We start from the raw sequence: 16230 nt of genomic DNA on the forward strand, positions 1-16230 counted from the left end.
TAAAATCCAATTAAAATATCATCAACAAGAATTCACAAGTCGCTGGGCTTGGATGACATGCGCTTGAGAAATGTTATGTCTCACGGTCCCACAGCCTGTTAATCCTTTGCCTAATACTTGACTTGAAAAATGCATCATGGATATGATAGGAGGAATTCATGTGTGCCTTATTGTTAATGTTAAGTAGATTCATGTTATCCCCAGGGCTGTGATACTGCCATGGAGTTTGATCCCATAGCTCCCTTCCATTAATTGAGGGATTTTGCTCCAGAGGAAAAGGCTCTTTACTTAGTGCAGAGGAGTAATAGGAGCCAACCCCTTGTATATTTTTTACATGTTGAATTTTGGCAGTGAGTTAGATTGTGAGATGACATATTACGGTAGAAAGGCAACATGTTGATTTTCAATGGTCTTGAGGTAGCTGTTTCCATTGCCATATCTGGACGTAGGAAAGCAGATGGATTGCCTGTGTTTCCAGTTGTAGCTCCCCCTTCCATATTTAGACCACTGTTAGAACTAGGATTCTGGGCTTGATTTCAGGCGGATCAAGAATGAGCCTTCTTATGTTATGTTTGTGTAGAACCAATGCCGAATTTAGAGGTCTACAAGAGGACATAACTGAAGTGACAGAGATTCCTGAGGAAGCAAAATGCAGTAAGTAGGAATAGCAGTACCTGAACAGGTAGTTAGCAAGGCCATTGTACTTTAACTGAGGATTTTGTAAATCTAATTTGCATGATCTGTCTTTAATACCTCCGACCTTTCCCCAAAGTTCTAGTCCGCATAGACTGCCACGTATGCAACAGTATCATTGAATCCCTCTCCTCAAGCAACCATTTTTAAAATTAAGTCATAAAACAGCACTTGAGACAAGACCCAGTTTGGTGTAGTGGTTAAGAGCGTGGGACTCTTATCTAGAGAACTGGGTTTGATTCCCCTCTATTCCACTTGAAGCCAGCTGGGTGACCTTGGGTCAGTCACAGCTCTCTCAGAGCTCTCTCAGCCCCAGTCACCTCACAGAAAATCCAGTTGCAAACAATCACTAATGAGCATCGAAAGTGCATTATCCAACATGTGTGGAATCAGTCGGTGCTTGTTGTTGGGGGGATAATAATAGCATACTTTGTAAACCACTCTGAGTGGGTGTTAAGTCATCCTGATGGGCGGTATATAAATCCAATGTTGTTGTTGTTAAGTCAACTTTATTTACATAGCAGTGTTTATGATATATGCATGCAGTCCACAGATCTCAGGCAATACATTCCTCACGAGACCCCCCTGCTTGGTGGCCGCCAGCCAACTCCCTAATGTTTGGTTTGATTCTTATTTGCTGTTTGCCACAGTTCGAAGGGCCTGGGAGGGAAATGGGGGATTTTATCGTCAGAGTGAGGTAACCAATCTAAAACAACTCTCCACTGCTGGCTGTCAGAAGCTATTTCAAGGGGGGACAAGGTGCTGTCAAAAAATGCTGAGTGTCCCACCCCCCACCCCTCATAGTTCTGAATGTTTCCCAAGATTTGTAGGTGTAAGAGGCACTTGTGTAGACCACCCTGTAAGCGTATTTATCTATAAGCAAAGTGTGTATTTATTACCCAGGCTAGCTGCCCATCCCTTTTTCTTGTGGTGAATGGATCATACATATAAAAGGACATGCATGTTTGACTTTTTTTAAATGAGGAGAAACCAGATGTTGTTACCAACTTCCTAGTAAAAATTCTTAAGGGGCCTGTTTTTTTAAAAACATGGCATGTTAATCCTCTAATGCACTGGGTCTCCTCATGTAGGTGCTCCTTGCCATATAAATTGACAAGTATGTGTGTTTTTGCTTAAATTGTGTAATATATGTAAGGCTGCAGAATTTGGGCTGGCTGATGAGTCTCTTTAAATAAGTTATGCACAAGCTTTAGCATTAGTAACCAATTTCATCGTCCTGAACACCTCCTACTTAGAGGATTTGTTCATGTGGCCAGAGTAGAAACACAACAGTTTCAGTTGTCCTTGTCTCCCATTGCATATCACTGCCAGCCTCAAGTGTCGTTTGTGTGTCTTTATTTCCTTTCAGGAAATTACCAAAGCCGTTGCCTTCTGAAGTCAAGAATCGCACGCGGTCTCACTGTTGCCATTGCTGTCTTATTACTGATTGTCCTTGTCCTTTTCGGTTTACTTGTTTATAGGCCACCAAGTGAGTTTTCTGATTCTGTTCTTTGTCTTTGGTTCATTGGTCATTCACAGCAATATTGTGGCCCCATATTTACCCTTCTCTGGCTTCTGCAGTTTGGCTGCTAAGGCCCAATGCAGTTTGAGAGCTGCTTCTTCACTCTGGTAAGCATCTCAATCGAGGAAACAAATGGGGGGTGGCAGCTTTGTTTGCTTGTCAGTCAAAAGACCCATCCTGGCTCATGGCTCCTGCATTCAGATGCTTACTGAAGCTGCATGGGAAGAGGCAATAAGGAGCTCTGGATCGGGAGGGAGGAGTATGCAGGGAGGCCTAGATCTCTTATGTTCTAATTGTAGCCAGGCCTTCCAGGAGCATCTGCTTGGCCACTGTGAAACTAGGTGCTGGTCCACTGAGGCTGCTCGTTTGTTCTCATGAATGTTTCCCATGATACTATGAGAAACTGGTCCAGAGTGAATGTGATTAAAGACAAGGTGTTCTTTTGCTTATGCCTCTGATCCCCAGGTTATAGCTTCCTTTCCTCTTGTTAATCTCTGGTCTGCATTGCACATTACAAGCAAAGATGTAAAAAAAAAAAAAGGCCCACAGCCACTTTTTCCAAGGAAAAGCAACAGGAAGTGTTCATACAGATGCACATATTTACAGCTTCCTCCCAAAGCAGCTTTTTCCTCATAAGAGATGGTTGCTAGGATTTTGTTGTGAATATTTGCACGCAGTATGCAATTTGGTCCTCTTGAATGTGTCTGTGTGGGGTTTTGGTGCTACATATCTGACATGCTTGTTCAGTGTGTCTGATCATGTCATGCTGCATAGTGGTTAGGTGAATATGCATATCTGTACAACGGATGGATGGGAGGCGATTGTGAGTTCAGCAAAGGCCGTGTTGACCACAGGAGGGAAGGAGTTGTGTGTCGATGGTGGGTATCTTTTGCCACTTCCCCCATATGTAATGAATGTTGCATTCTTGACATTAAAGTGTAATATTAGAAGCATGGAAAGCTTTTGCAAAGATTCCTTCCAGGCAGTTCAGTTCAACACTCTGCTGCCTTATGGGCCCTGGGTACAGAAGCTCAAAGGGGGGATTTCTGCAAAAGATTCCCCAGGAAAGCTGAGCAAAATCTGAAATGGGGCTCAAATGTAATGAGGGTTTTTTTGTGTGTGCTGTTCTGGGCTGACTCTCAGTAGCATCTAGCTGATTGTTTTACGCTTTGATCTTTTGACTGTTAAGGGAGAACTAGGTAGCCTGTAAAATGGAGATGCTTTTCCCTATATGCCTGAAATTTGGTAGGGTGGACTGCTTAGCTGAGGGGTACAATAATCCTTGAAAATTTTGATCATGGGGTTAAAAACATAAAAGTTACATCTTTTAAGCGAATGAAAACAAATACTGAATTGTTTAACTAATAATGTTAATAGATTTAAAAGAGCCCTGTGGTGCAGAGTGGTAAACAGCTGCAGTACTGCAGCCCAAGCTCTGCTCACAACCTGAGTTCTATCCAGGCAGAGGCCGGGTTCAGGTAGCCGGCTCAGGGTTGACTCAGCCTTCCATCCTTCCGAGGTCGGTAAAATGAGTGCCCAGTTTCCTGGGCGGAAAGTGTAGATGACTGGGGAAGGCAATGAAAAACCACTCCCATTACAAAAAGTCTGCCAAGAAAATGTCATGATTTAACATCCCCACCCCCCATGGGTCAGTAATGACTTGGTGCTTGCACAGGAGACTACCTTTACCTTTCATTAATAGATTTAATACAAATATTAAAGTTTTGAAAAGGCAGGCTCCATTTTTTATTTGCTCATTCCTGCTGCGAAGGGCCTTCAGGCCTTTCTCTGTTAAGGAAATATTTACAATAGACTGTTACCTACCTCAAGGGTTGTTGCAAGGATAAAACAAAGGAGGGGGAATTGTATGCAGCCCATCGCTCCTCGGGAGAAGGAGATCAGGCAAATTAGATAGATGTCTTCTTAATAGTTTTATTTAGAAACAGCTTTTGGCCTTGTCGTGCCCCATCCTTCTGTTTCTGATTTTCCTTTCTCTGACTAGGGTTGCCAGGTCCCTCTGTCCTCCTTCCAGGAGGGTCAGTATCCAGGCACTTACCCCATGCTGGCAGCGTGGTGATCTTCACGCATGCATGCTCCAGAGCCAGCGTGATGACGTTGCTTCCTCATCGGCTGCAAGAGTGCTTCCACTCTCCATACCGGGCCGATTTGGCCCATTTGGGGCTCAAATTGCCCCCAAATGAAGCGCAGGAATGCTTCTACGGCCAGTGCAATGACATCAGTTCCAGAAGTGACATCACTGCACTGGTGGGGAGTACACTCATGACACGTGTACCTGAGGTGCATGCTGGTGGTGGGCAACCTCCGGGAGCTTGCCTCCTCCCGCCCATCACTGAGTGACCGGTGGGCACCTGGGAACTAGAGATGGGCACGATCTGCATTACGATAAAAAAACCCCCACGATAATGGCGTTCGCGCAGTCGAGACCTGGTGGATCGTTGTCTTCCACAGCAAACGATCCAGCGGTCGGGAGGGGGCTGGACTGGGGCTGGACGGGGTGATCATGATACGATTGGGAAGCTAGAGATTCAGGCCCCAACAATCTATTCCCCTGGCAACGGAGGCAGAGGAATGCCTGAGCTCTGTTTGAAACTTGATAATATTTCCCCTAGCAAGGAAAAGCAAACAGTTGTGAGTGAAAAGGTGGCTTCCTGAGAAAAATATAAGTAAAGTGATTTGGAGAGGAAGGGGTTAAGACTTAAGAGAGAGAAAAAACAAAAAAACCTGGCTTTGAGCGCGGCTATCAGCAGAAGCTGTTTTGCGCTTCTCTCCCTGAGTTCATTCAGTGCGTTGAAAGAGTTAACAACACTGAGAAGAGATCTCTCCTCCTGACTGAGTTCATTCAGTGCATTTTGGAAGACTGGCTGCTTGCTTTTAAAATCGGGTGGGGAGGATTCTATCCCTGCTTTTTTTAAAAAGCTGGCTGAAACTTGTTGACGGGGTCTCTCTCTCTCTCTCTCTCTCTCTCTCTCTCTCTCTCTCTCTCTCTCTTTGGAGAGGCAAGGACAAGTTAAAAACTCCCCCCCCCCTGTTCTAAGAGACAGAGAGAGAGAGAGAGAGAGAGAGAGTAAACGTCCCCACCCTGAGGGGAGGCGGCTCGTCACTGGGTTAAAAACTTCCCCCCCCCTCTGCTCTAAGTGTGTGGGGGGGGCGGCTCCACTTTGGCCTCCCCGATCCCAGATCGGAAATGAGACTTGATCAGAGTGAATCAGAGATCTGGGATCGTCACCAGCGCAGATCCACAATTAGCTTGATAGGTATTTTTTTTTGGATCGTGCCCATGTCTACTGGGAACCCTATCTCTGACCCTCACTTGCACCACTTCAGCATGCCTTAATTGCCATGGCTTCTCTTCATCGATGTCTAGACAGGAGTGGTCGTCAACCTCCAGATGGAGCCTGGAGATATCCCAGAATTCCAGCTAATCTCCAGACTACAGAGATTAGTTTTCCTGTAGAAAATGGCTGCTATGGAAGGAGGTCTCTATGGCATTATATGCTTCTGAGGTCCCTCCCCTCCTCAGGCCCACCCCCAAATCTCCAGGAATTTCCTAACCCAGAGCTTGTAACCCTATATCCAGTCCATTTTTTCCCTCTCCGTGACTGCATTGCCTCCACAGATCAGCTATAGATGGAGTGTAAGAGGCTGTGACAGACTTCGTGGATCTCCATTAATCTTCTAAAGGCAAATTATAGCCATGTAATTTTGAACTAGGACATTTGAACCTTCCACCCCTACATTTCAGTAATTTCAGTAATTAAAGCGGGGTTCCTGTGATGTTGTTAGTGCTTTAAAGTTTAAAAAAAGCATACCATTTTGATTTTCAACACTGCTCTCTGTAGCATCTAGTTTGACCCTAATCAGGCTACTCCTGCAAAGCTGGCCAAAGAAAATTGCAGTAAGGAAAGATAGAGAGACTAAGATGGGAAATTAAAGGCCTTGATATACACATCCCCACAGAGATTTTTGGAAAGCCTAACATCCCTTTAATGCTTTGTATAATTCCTGGATTCACTAACATACATAAATGTAGGCAAGAGGGTAGTAAATTTTGTGGGCTTGTTTGAAAAGCGGATAGCATTCCTTTGAATATTCCTCCCTCTTTTGAGGCACCCCAGTTCAGCAACAAATTAAACTCTTTGAGGAGTTGTGGGACCTGCTTTCTGAAGTTTTTCAAGAGGAGATGGGGCTCCCTTGGGGGAGCTTTGAGATAATAATGTGATCCACTTGATCTGTTCGTGTGGATTGTTGTTTGGAGATTATCTTTCCCTTTCTTCCATTCGTAGATAAGGAATCTCAGCAGCAGTTCCCTGACGTGGATATCCCTGCCCCATGTGGTCCAGCATGCCCATCTGGTTGGATTGGCTATAAAAGGAAATGCTACTTTTTCTCGGATGAAGGAAGAAACTGGACTTCCAGCCAAAACTTTTGTGCTTCCTATGGTTCCTCCCTCGCTATTATTGAGAATGAGCCAGAAAAGGTGAGAACAACAAATACATACGGACGAAGGCTTTCACGGCCGGAGAACGATGGTTGTTGTGGAATTCTAATGGAGGGAGGCGTCACTGTATCCTTATGGCTCCCTCCATTAGCATTCCACACCCTGAGAAACTCTTACAGGATGACTCAGCTCAACCCCACCCCTCCTGAGTAGATATAAATGACCTGCCAACACCTTTTCCACACTGTGACACTGAGAGATCTCTGTCTTTCGGTGCTACACCTCTGAAGATGCCAGCCACAGCTGCTGGCGAAACGTCAGGAACTACAATGCCAAGACCACAGCTATACAGCCTGGAAAATCCACAACAACCAAATACATATGGAGACAATATAAGTGTGAGAGAGGATTAATCCATACAGTGCCAGAAAGTATTGTACAGGCCTTGAAGGAGGTGTTGGAGTAAAGGTGATTCGCAGTACAATCCTCTGCAGAATTACTTCAGTCTAAGCCCATTGACTTCAACGGGCTTAGACTGGAGTAACTCTGCATAGGATTGTACTGTTAGCATGCCTTAACACTGAGGGGTACTATATTCCTCTTTGTACTAGAACCAAATTGTGTGAATGTGTTTTCTTCTTGATGAATAGGATGCCTCTTTTTGTTTAACCTGGAAGCTTCTCTCTCTGACTCCTCCTTTTCTTCCTTAGGCCTTTATACTCTCTCACTTCGTGGTCTTGTAAGTAGTAAGACATTTCTACTGGCCTCTCCTGTGGAAAGACATCAGGGATGTGACCAATATCCACATTTACACATATGTGCAACTGGGAAAAATATTCTTTATTTTAGGCTTCTGTCTCCATTCTACTACAAATTGCATGTGAATGCAAATCTAACTATTTTTTAAAAAGTTTTTTTGCAATATACTCGGTGTAGTCCAGATGGTGGGACTCTAATCTGGAGAGCCGGGTTTGATTCCCCACTCCTCCGCTTGAAGCCAGCTGGGTGACCTTGAGCTAGTCACAGTTCTCTGGAACTCTCAGGCTTACAGAAAAATCCGCCCTGTTCCTGGATGGCCTCCTTTGCTGATTTTTTGGTCCACATTTTTGGGGGGTGGGGGGTGGCGGGGGAGGACATAATCAGTATTAGATATATGTCAAGCTGTCCACTTTTGAAGGGAAGGAATATAAATCTTTTTGAAGACGTTGTTGTAATTCTGTCTTTGTATGCACCAAAGATGTTCGTTGTGCGTTACAAGTGCCGTGCTGATTACTGGATTGGCCTTTGGAAAGAGCCTGGCCAGACTTGGAAATGGGCAGATGGGACAGAATTAAGCAGCACGTGAGTCCTTGTTCTTAGTTTTCTAAAGTTTTCTGTGTTTCTTTGCCTGGGATCCCATGGAGGGAAGACCGTAAAGAGATCTGATTCAGGGACTGAAGCAAAGTCATATTTGTGTATTAGTATTCTATAATACTTTTTGAAAAATGCCCAAAGTGGTATTGGAGGAGGAGGATGGAATTGGGGAGGGTTAAACTGAAGGAGCGGGGGAGAGGGCTCTGCAGAAGACCCAAAGGCACGGGCGTACCTAATAACCATCTCTTTGCTAAATTGGTCCAAAAATAATCTCGATCATAGTCCTGCATCCAACAGTGGTCAGGCAGCTGTTCTGATAAATTTCCGAGGAGGCCTGGATGGCCGTCCCCCTCTGCTTTGCCCATTACATCCTGATATTCTAATTATGCACATTTGAATGATGCGCAACAGCCCATTTAGTTTATTTATTCAGATTATCCTCAGCAGATCATTTCATTACATTCCAAATTCAGTCATTATCTCTTTCAAATCCAGAGTAACTCTGTTCACTTTTGCACACACACACACACACACACACACACACACACACACACACACACACACACACACACACACACACACCCACCCACCCACCCACCCACCCACCCACCCACCTGCCTTATTCCAAGTCAGACCACTGGTCTCTCTAAGTCAGTATTGCTTATTCGTTAGCAAAGAAAAGCATTTCCTGTTTCCTGCTACCTGAGATCCATTAAATGGAGGTGCCAGGGATTGGACCTGGGACCTTGTATTCTTGCCATTGAGCTGATGTTTCCCCCAATGCCTTTTTATTCTCAACACGTATTCAAATGACTAATAATAACTTGTCTGGTGGTGGTGAAGGTGCCAGACCAGGGCATTCGTGCACCTCCCCAGCTATCAAGGAAATCTGCTATGTAGAAGCTTTGTTGCCACTGCACTGTGTTCATAGCCACAGCAGCAACAAGAAAACCACACAAGCCTATCCCTGTGCGAAAAACACCTAGATGTGCTGCCCCAGCCCATTGATTCATTTGCGTAGCAGTGAGTTGGGCACATCATTTGGTGCTTGGCTTGGAGGGAGGCGTGACTGGCAGTGGTGGGCAGAAGAGAGGGCAGGCCAGATGCTGGATGTGAGGCTGGGGTTGAGCAGGGTCCTATTCCCACCTTCCCCTGCTCCCACCAGGCAGGATAACAAGGCTCAGGATAACAGAGGCTTATGGCACAAGTGGTCTGCCTGTCCCCTGGTGGACAGAATTGTGTATTGCAATTCCTCCGCACAGTTTAGCCAAGGAGACGGACGGGTGCCAGGCATTCCCAGGTACACAGTGGATCAGCTCATGCTGGGTGGGGCAGGAGGAGGCAGTGGGGCGATTCATTGGGGTGACGAAAGGAATTGTTGGAAGTCCAGGCCCCCAAAAGCCACCCTGTATCTCTGGGAATGGTGTACATTCACAGCTCCTCTCTGTTTTTCTGGCTGCCACTGCCCTTCCTTCCTTCCTTCCTTCCTTTATTTTGTTAAACTTACGTTACAACTTCTTGCTAGTCACTTTCCTTTTATTCCCTTATAAGCTCATTGATTCATAAATCTTGAGCAGCATACTGCAGGTGGGTTCTCAAAATCAAGCTGCTATGGTCGATTTCGAGGACATGGTTTTTAATCAGAGAAAATGCTTTGGATTTGCCCATCACAAAAATACCATCAATCAACATTCTCACTCAGGGTTTTCATCCAAGTCAGTTTGTGGGTATCCCAATTTAGAGCCTCTAACAAACCCATCTTCAGCGTAGAGTGGTTTTAATCTGTTTAAAGGCATAGAGCCATGCTGTTGCTTCCAAGGATAGCTGTCCAAATTCTGCCCACAATACAATGTTAGACACACAACAGGGGTTATTCAATATTTTCCTGAGAAATTGTGCTAAAGGTTGATCAATATTATCAGAGAGAGCTTTAATCCAAATAGCTGAGCCATAAGGAATAATAGGGGCTTGCACTGCTCCAGGAATTAAAAGCTTGCACTGCTCCAGGAATAGACTTCCCTCCTGTATTGTGGAAAAACCTATTTATAGCATTTGTACATGGTTTTGATTTATTAAGCACTGTTCTAAACTGATCTTTATTAAGCACTGTTCCAGGAGATCTGCCAAAAACAGAATCTCCAAATAGGAGAAGGTCTTGACTTGCTCGATATTGGACCCGTTGATTGACTATTTTTATTTTTTTAATTTACTTTCATTTCTATTCTACCCTCCCCACGAAGGGCTCAGGGTGGATTACAACAAGTTAAAAACACTTTAAAATTTTAATTTATACAATATAAAAACAACCAAAATTTAAAAACATTCAATCATAAGTCTACACTAATCCTATAACATAATTCCCTTAGCGTCTATCAGACGACTCACAAAAGTTCCCAGGGCGCAGGCGCCTGAGTGCACCCCTAGCGGGGATAAGGGGCAGTCATGCCTGGCAGCTCTCACTGCCCAGTGCCGGCGAAGCCACCCAGCAGCACATTGCAAGGCAGGGCTGCTGGGCCTGTTGCAGCACGGGCGGCTCAGTGGAGGAGAGGCAGAAGAAGGCTGCTGCCCCCTCCCTTGCCCCCAGATCAGCTGGCTCGTGGGCGAGGGGGGGGCTGCCGTGGAGCACTCGCCAGTCCCCGCCCCCCCCCCCCTGCAGGTGGGTAGGGAGAAGGCAAGAATTGAGCCGCGGAAGAGCGAGCCGCCTGCCGCCCTCCCAAGCCCTGCTTAAGCTCAGCGCAGAGAGCTAAGGCCAAACCGCCCACTGTCCTCCGAAATTCCATCTGAGCCACGGAAAAGAGGAAGGAAGGTGAGCCGTCCTGCCAGCCTTCCCCAGCCCCCCTGCCTGCCATCCCTTCCATGTCCCTTCTGCCAACTAGCCCTTCCATGCCTCCCCTGCCTGCCAGCCCTTCCATGCCTCCCCTGCCTGCCAGCCCTTCCATGCCTCCCCTGCCTGCCAGCCCTTCCATGCCTCCCCTGCCTGCCAGCTCTTCCATGCCCCCCCCCATCTGACAGCCCTCCCCAGACCCAGGTTTCTAGAGCCCATTGTATTTTTTCTCACAACGGGCTTTCTTGCTAGTATACAATAAATATAGTAACCAGATGGCAGCAATCAGTAAAACAGCAATTCAACTCAGTAAAGCAAGGTGGTGGACAACCTCTAGTAGGGAGGGTTCAGATCTTATATTCCTCTTTATTTTTCATTTTTTGGCCAGTAGAGGCCAAGCCTGGCCTCAACCATGTGCCTGGTAGAAAATCTCCATCTTACAGACCCGGCAAAACGATAACCTATCCTGCCAGGCCTTGGTCTCAGTAGACAGAGAGTTCCACCAGACTGGAGCCAGGACTGAGAACACCCTGGCTCTGGTTGAGGCCAGGGACCACCAATAGGTGTTTCTCTTGCGATCGGAGCATCCTCCAGCACATGTGGGGAAAGGCAGTCCCGCAGATACGCTGGTCCCAGTCCACATAGGGCTTTATAGGTTAATACCAAAACCTTGAACCTGATCCGGTACTCAGCTGGCAACCAGTGCAGCTGGCGCAATATAGGTGTTCATGGAGATGAATTCCATTTCTTAGTTTTGGTGAAAACGAAAATCTTAGATTTCGGGTTGCTGATCACCAAGCTTTCTCGAAAGCAATATTTGGATAAAGATTGCAGGACCCTTTGCAGCCCAGCTCCAGTCGAGACAGGATCCGTAGCATCATCCTCGTAACGCAGAGTAGGTACACCAATCTCAGCTAGTTTTGGTGGATGGCAGCAGTCATCAAATATTGATGCGGCATCATTTTAAGTATTTGGGGGGGGGGAGTGCCAGCAAACATCCCTAATGTACCCTCTTTCCCAAATTAAATGGATTTGTTAAGTTTCCCATATACCACCATCATACTCAGGCAGTCAAACCCGAATATAATTGATGTATTGTCGAAGGCTTTCACAGCCGGAGAACGATGGTTGTTGTGGATTTTCCAGGCTGTATAGCCGTGGAAAAGACCATGGCTATACAGCCCGGAAAATCCACAACAACCACCAAATATAATCGCTGAATAAGTCCTAGAAATCTTTTATTCATATTTGTTTGATTAAGTTTGTTCCACAGTACTGGATAATTTATAGAACTGAAAGGCCGCCTTAAGGTCAATAAATGCCACATATAATCGCCCTCCCTTAAAAGATGAATATTTCTCAGCCAAGTGATAAAGAACTAGGCAATGGTCACATGTTGAAGAACCCTGCCTAAATCCTATCTGTTCATGTCCTGATAAGGTTTCTGATTCCATCTGATCCAAAAGCAGAATATAGCTTTCCTAGGGATCTAACCACTTAATTTTGCTGAATATTATAGATGTCGCACAATCAGGTAGTAAAGCCTTTCTGGCATACCATTCCATACTGCAGGTGGGGGAATTCAAGTTCAGAGTACTCCCTTAAGAACAAAAGTTGCACAGAACAAAATAGCGTATGGGGAATAAAGCGGGGACAACCGTCTTCTACCTGACCTGCTAGTCTTCTGTATGCAGAGAGACATGTTTGTTGGTCTTGTGGAAAAGCTTTTAAGTTTGTAAATCTTCTCTGCTTCTGATCAGTCAGATCTTTACCTTTTTGATTCTGCTTGGCTTTTGGCTGTCCTTTAATGCTCATGCTGCAATGCATTTTGTTAGTCTTTAAAATGCCCCTGAACTTCTGTTTTATTCATGAAATACTGACAAGCTGGATCGGATCTCCATTTCTAACAGTTCAGCTTTTTGTGTGGTTTGGAATGCCTCCCCCTGCTCATGAAAAAGCAAATGCCCAGCCTGGCTTGACCGGTGTCATCCTTATGTTGCAGGTTGGAGGTGAAAGGAGAAGGAGGCAATTGTGCATTTCTGGACTCTGCTTATGCTGTTTCCTCACGTTGCTACATACAGAGAAAGTGGATCTGCAGCCACCACGATGCCTATGCCAGAAATAAGAACTCTTCAATAGAAAGTGGCAAACCATGAGAGCCTCTATGTATTGTCGAAGGCTTTCACGGCCGGAGAACAGTGGTTGTTGTGGATTTTCCAGGCTGTATAGCCGTGGTCTTGAGAGCCTCTGTTAAGCCTCCCTGTAAAGTGACCACAATTTCAGGTTCAGCTCTCATAGGATAGGAGCAAGTTTTGCTAGACTTCTACTCACGCAACACTAAAGGAACAAGGCTCGTTCACTGCTCTTCCCGTGATGTGATCCGGGCCATCATCTGCCAGCAATGCTCTTCTGTTTTCTACTTCAGACTGAAAGATCAGTCTTTCCGCAAAAGAAGCAGAGGACACAAATCTGGCAGAATAAATGACAATGTTCACAAACCAGAAGGGGTGAACATTTCAGTGTCTCATGACAGTCTACTACTGACCAAAAAAGGGGAATGGGGCTTCCAACCACCAAGAAGACAAAAAAATCTTCATTTCCTAAATAAACAGAATCATAAGTGTGAAGAAAAACAGGTTGGAGATCTCAGAACATTTCTGTTCATACGAGAAAGTCATAGCAAATAGCCCTTGTGCTGTCGACTGGATCCCATTTTGTGTTGTTTGCAAAAGACATTGTGCAAGGTATATTTCAGGAACACCCCACCCCCAGTAATGACCTTCTCCTCTCAGATCATATTACGCTTCAAAGCTGAACTGTAATGAGAGCATCAAATAGCCTTTTGCAGGGGGGGGGTCTGGGAAAAGAGGTGGTGGAACTCAGAACCGCACAATGACATCATTTTGGGTTAGCTGGAACAAGGGGGGAGTTTTTAAAAGTTTAAATCACCCTTGGTGAAAATGGTCACATGGCTGGTGGCCCCACCCCATGATATCCAAACAGAACTCCCCTCTGTCTGGAGATCAGGGGGCGGGGCTACCAGCCATGTGACCATTTTCAAGAGGTGCTGGAACTCCGTTCCACCGCGTTCCCGCTGGAAAAAAAGCCCTGGCCTTTTGATTCTTGTACGCAGCAGCAGCACTGATTGGAAATGGAAAAAACCATGCCTTGGATTCTCTGAATAAGTTAAGTGCATGCTAGTCTCTTTCATGAAGCATACTTCCATTAAAGCTTCCATTTGCACAAAATCCGTGGTTTTTGTTGGGTCCATTCACAAATGGAAGTTTTAGCAAGAGAGGAAGCACAGTCGGTGACAGAAGCCACATCTAGCATGCATGGAACTTGTCTGTAGGATCCAAGTCAAAAGCATTTAATCTGACACATGTGCACATGCAACTCCTTCTAGCTTAGTCCTTGGGCAACTTACAAGAAATAAGAGAAAACTAAGATGGAGAAAATAAACTTTTTAAAAAAATAGGAATTTTTTTTTTAAAAGTAACTTATTGATATGTTCAGTGGGAGTCTGGTTGCATCAGCCTGATTCTTTCTGAGAAAAAACGGTTGGAGAGAGGAGAGATCTTTATAAACTGTAATACAGTTTTGTCTCTGTCTTTTGTATGCTGCTTGTTCTTTGACATTCAGCTTAGCCTTGGATGCAGACATATAACCAGCCTTTCAGAGTTCTGCAGTGAATCACTTAGCGACCAATGAACTCTGGATGTTTGTATCTCATGCGTGTTGCACAGGGACCAGAACTGCAGTCAGTAGCCTAGCGTGATTAATATTTAAACTGCTTCTTGAATGCAACAGTGAGGTAGTGCCATGCATGAGAGCCATAGTGGACGCTGCTGTTTCTCTGTAATTGTGGAGTTTGGTAAACTCTGAGTGAAATTCATTAGTCATAGTGAACTGTGTGCTGCAGCCAGAGCAGTTCCCTGTTTCAAGGGGTTAAACAGGTAGCAGCTGTGTTACCTGCTCTGTTTTCCTACCCTTTGGCACCTAACAGGAAAGATAATTTGCTTGTATTGCATGATATTAGCATACAATACGTTTTTGTATATTCATGAGGTGAGTTGGCTACCTTTTCCCCTCTTTGTGTATTTTCACCGAGAATTAGGTAAGCATGAAAGCAGTTTTGAAAAGTTCAGCTGAATCCTAAGGATTCATTCCTGGGAGTCAGGACCATTGACTAATGAGACTTACTTGTGAGTAGACTTGCTTAGGCTTGTTCCCGTAGTTTGTTATAGTGACTAGTATCGCCCCAAGATTGGAGAAGGACTCAGTTTCAAATCCTCCCTCTGTCATGGGAGCTTACTAGGTGACCTTGGGCCATCTACTCTCTAAGTCTACCCGCTCTTATTTGGGGATGGAGAAAATTTTGTAAGCCTTCCAGAGTTCATTGGAGCAAGGGCAGGATTAAAATGTGACAGGTATTCTAAAATATCTTTTAAGAAATTGAGGGACTGTATCTCAGTGGTAGATCACATGATTTTCATGCTCAGCATCTGAGTTCTAGTCCTTATCATCCCCAGTTAAACAGGTAACAGCTCTGTACTGTACTGAAAGAGTTCAAAAAGATGTTTTGGTAAAAAGGATAGAGACTGTAGGCTATTCTACTGTGTACTGTCTGTTGCTGTAAGTATGCTCCTATGCATTCTGCTATGATGCTATGCATCATTTAACATGCACTTATGTAATGCTTATGCTTCATTTCAGCTTTCTGCAATCCAAATTCTGTTGTACTGTTTACTGGATGTCCTATCTTGTGGATTATATTGACTTACACTATATAAAATCTGCCTTGAGTCTCAGTGAGAAAAGTAGACTATAAATAACATAAATTTTTAAAAATAATAAGAACCAGGAATAAGGAAGATTTCTCAGCAGCTTTGGATATTATTGGCCATGATGTGCTTCTGGACCAGTTGGCAGGAATGGGGATCTCAGGCTTTGTGCTTCAGTCAGTATTAAAAGGTATTGCTGGAGTCCCATTGTTCTGCCCCATGGCACTTGTGTGTTGCCATCTTTATTTATTTACGTCATTTATAGCCTGCTTTTCTCACTGAGACTTAAGGCAAGTTACACAGTACAGGTCAGCACAGTCAATTTCAAAGATATTTCAGTAAACAAGAGGTTAACTTTTTAGTCCTAATTATATAATCTTCACTAATAGTGCTGTTCTTTTGTGTGGATTAAACCTCCAAGTGTCCTTTTATTGTGCCTGTCTTGAGTGCCATGCCGTGCCTTTTGTTAGAATTTTAAACGTTGTATTTTGTAACTTTCAAAAAAAACATGCTTCTATACTGTTTTTTTTTAAAAAAAAGAACATGCAACTCTATTATTAAATATAGGTATCTTTTTGCTGCATTTTCCAACAGA

The 16230-nt window shown here is 44.7% G+C and overlaps 1 protein-coding gene across 8 annotated transcripts in view; it reads left to right on the forward strand.

Moving 5' to 3' along the window:
- Nucleotides 1–16230, forward strand: part of LOC129328309 (C-type lectin domain family 2 member D-like) — a 37381-nt gene extending 21151 nt beyond the window's left edge. For 6 of the 8 annotated variants that reach the window (XM_054977291.1, XM_054977295.1, XM_054977296.1 and 3 more), the window contains exons 3-7: nt 581–654; nt 2063–2182; nt 6520–6713; nt 7912–8015; nt 12854–16230. In XM_054977291.1, the coding sequence (XP_054833266.1) occupies nt 581–654; nt 2063–2182; nt 6520–6713; nt 7912–8015; nt 12854–13007 (646 nt within the window). In that variant the 3' untranslated portion in view covers nt 13008–16230. Of the gene's footprint in view, nt 1–580; nt 655–2062; nt 2183–6519; nt 8016–12853 lie in introns of those variants that run through there. The other 2 variants (XM_054977300.1, XM_054977298.1) reach the window with 2 other exon arrangements.

The sequence above is a fragment of the Eublepharis macularius genome, chromosome 4, assembly GCF_028583425.1.
Source record: "Eublepharis macularius isolate TG4126 chromosome 4, MPM_Emac_v1.0, whole genome shotgun sequence".
Lineage (NCBI taxonomy): Eukaryota > Metazoa > Chordata > Lepidosauria > Squamata > Eublepharidae > Eublepharis > Eublepharis macularius.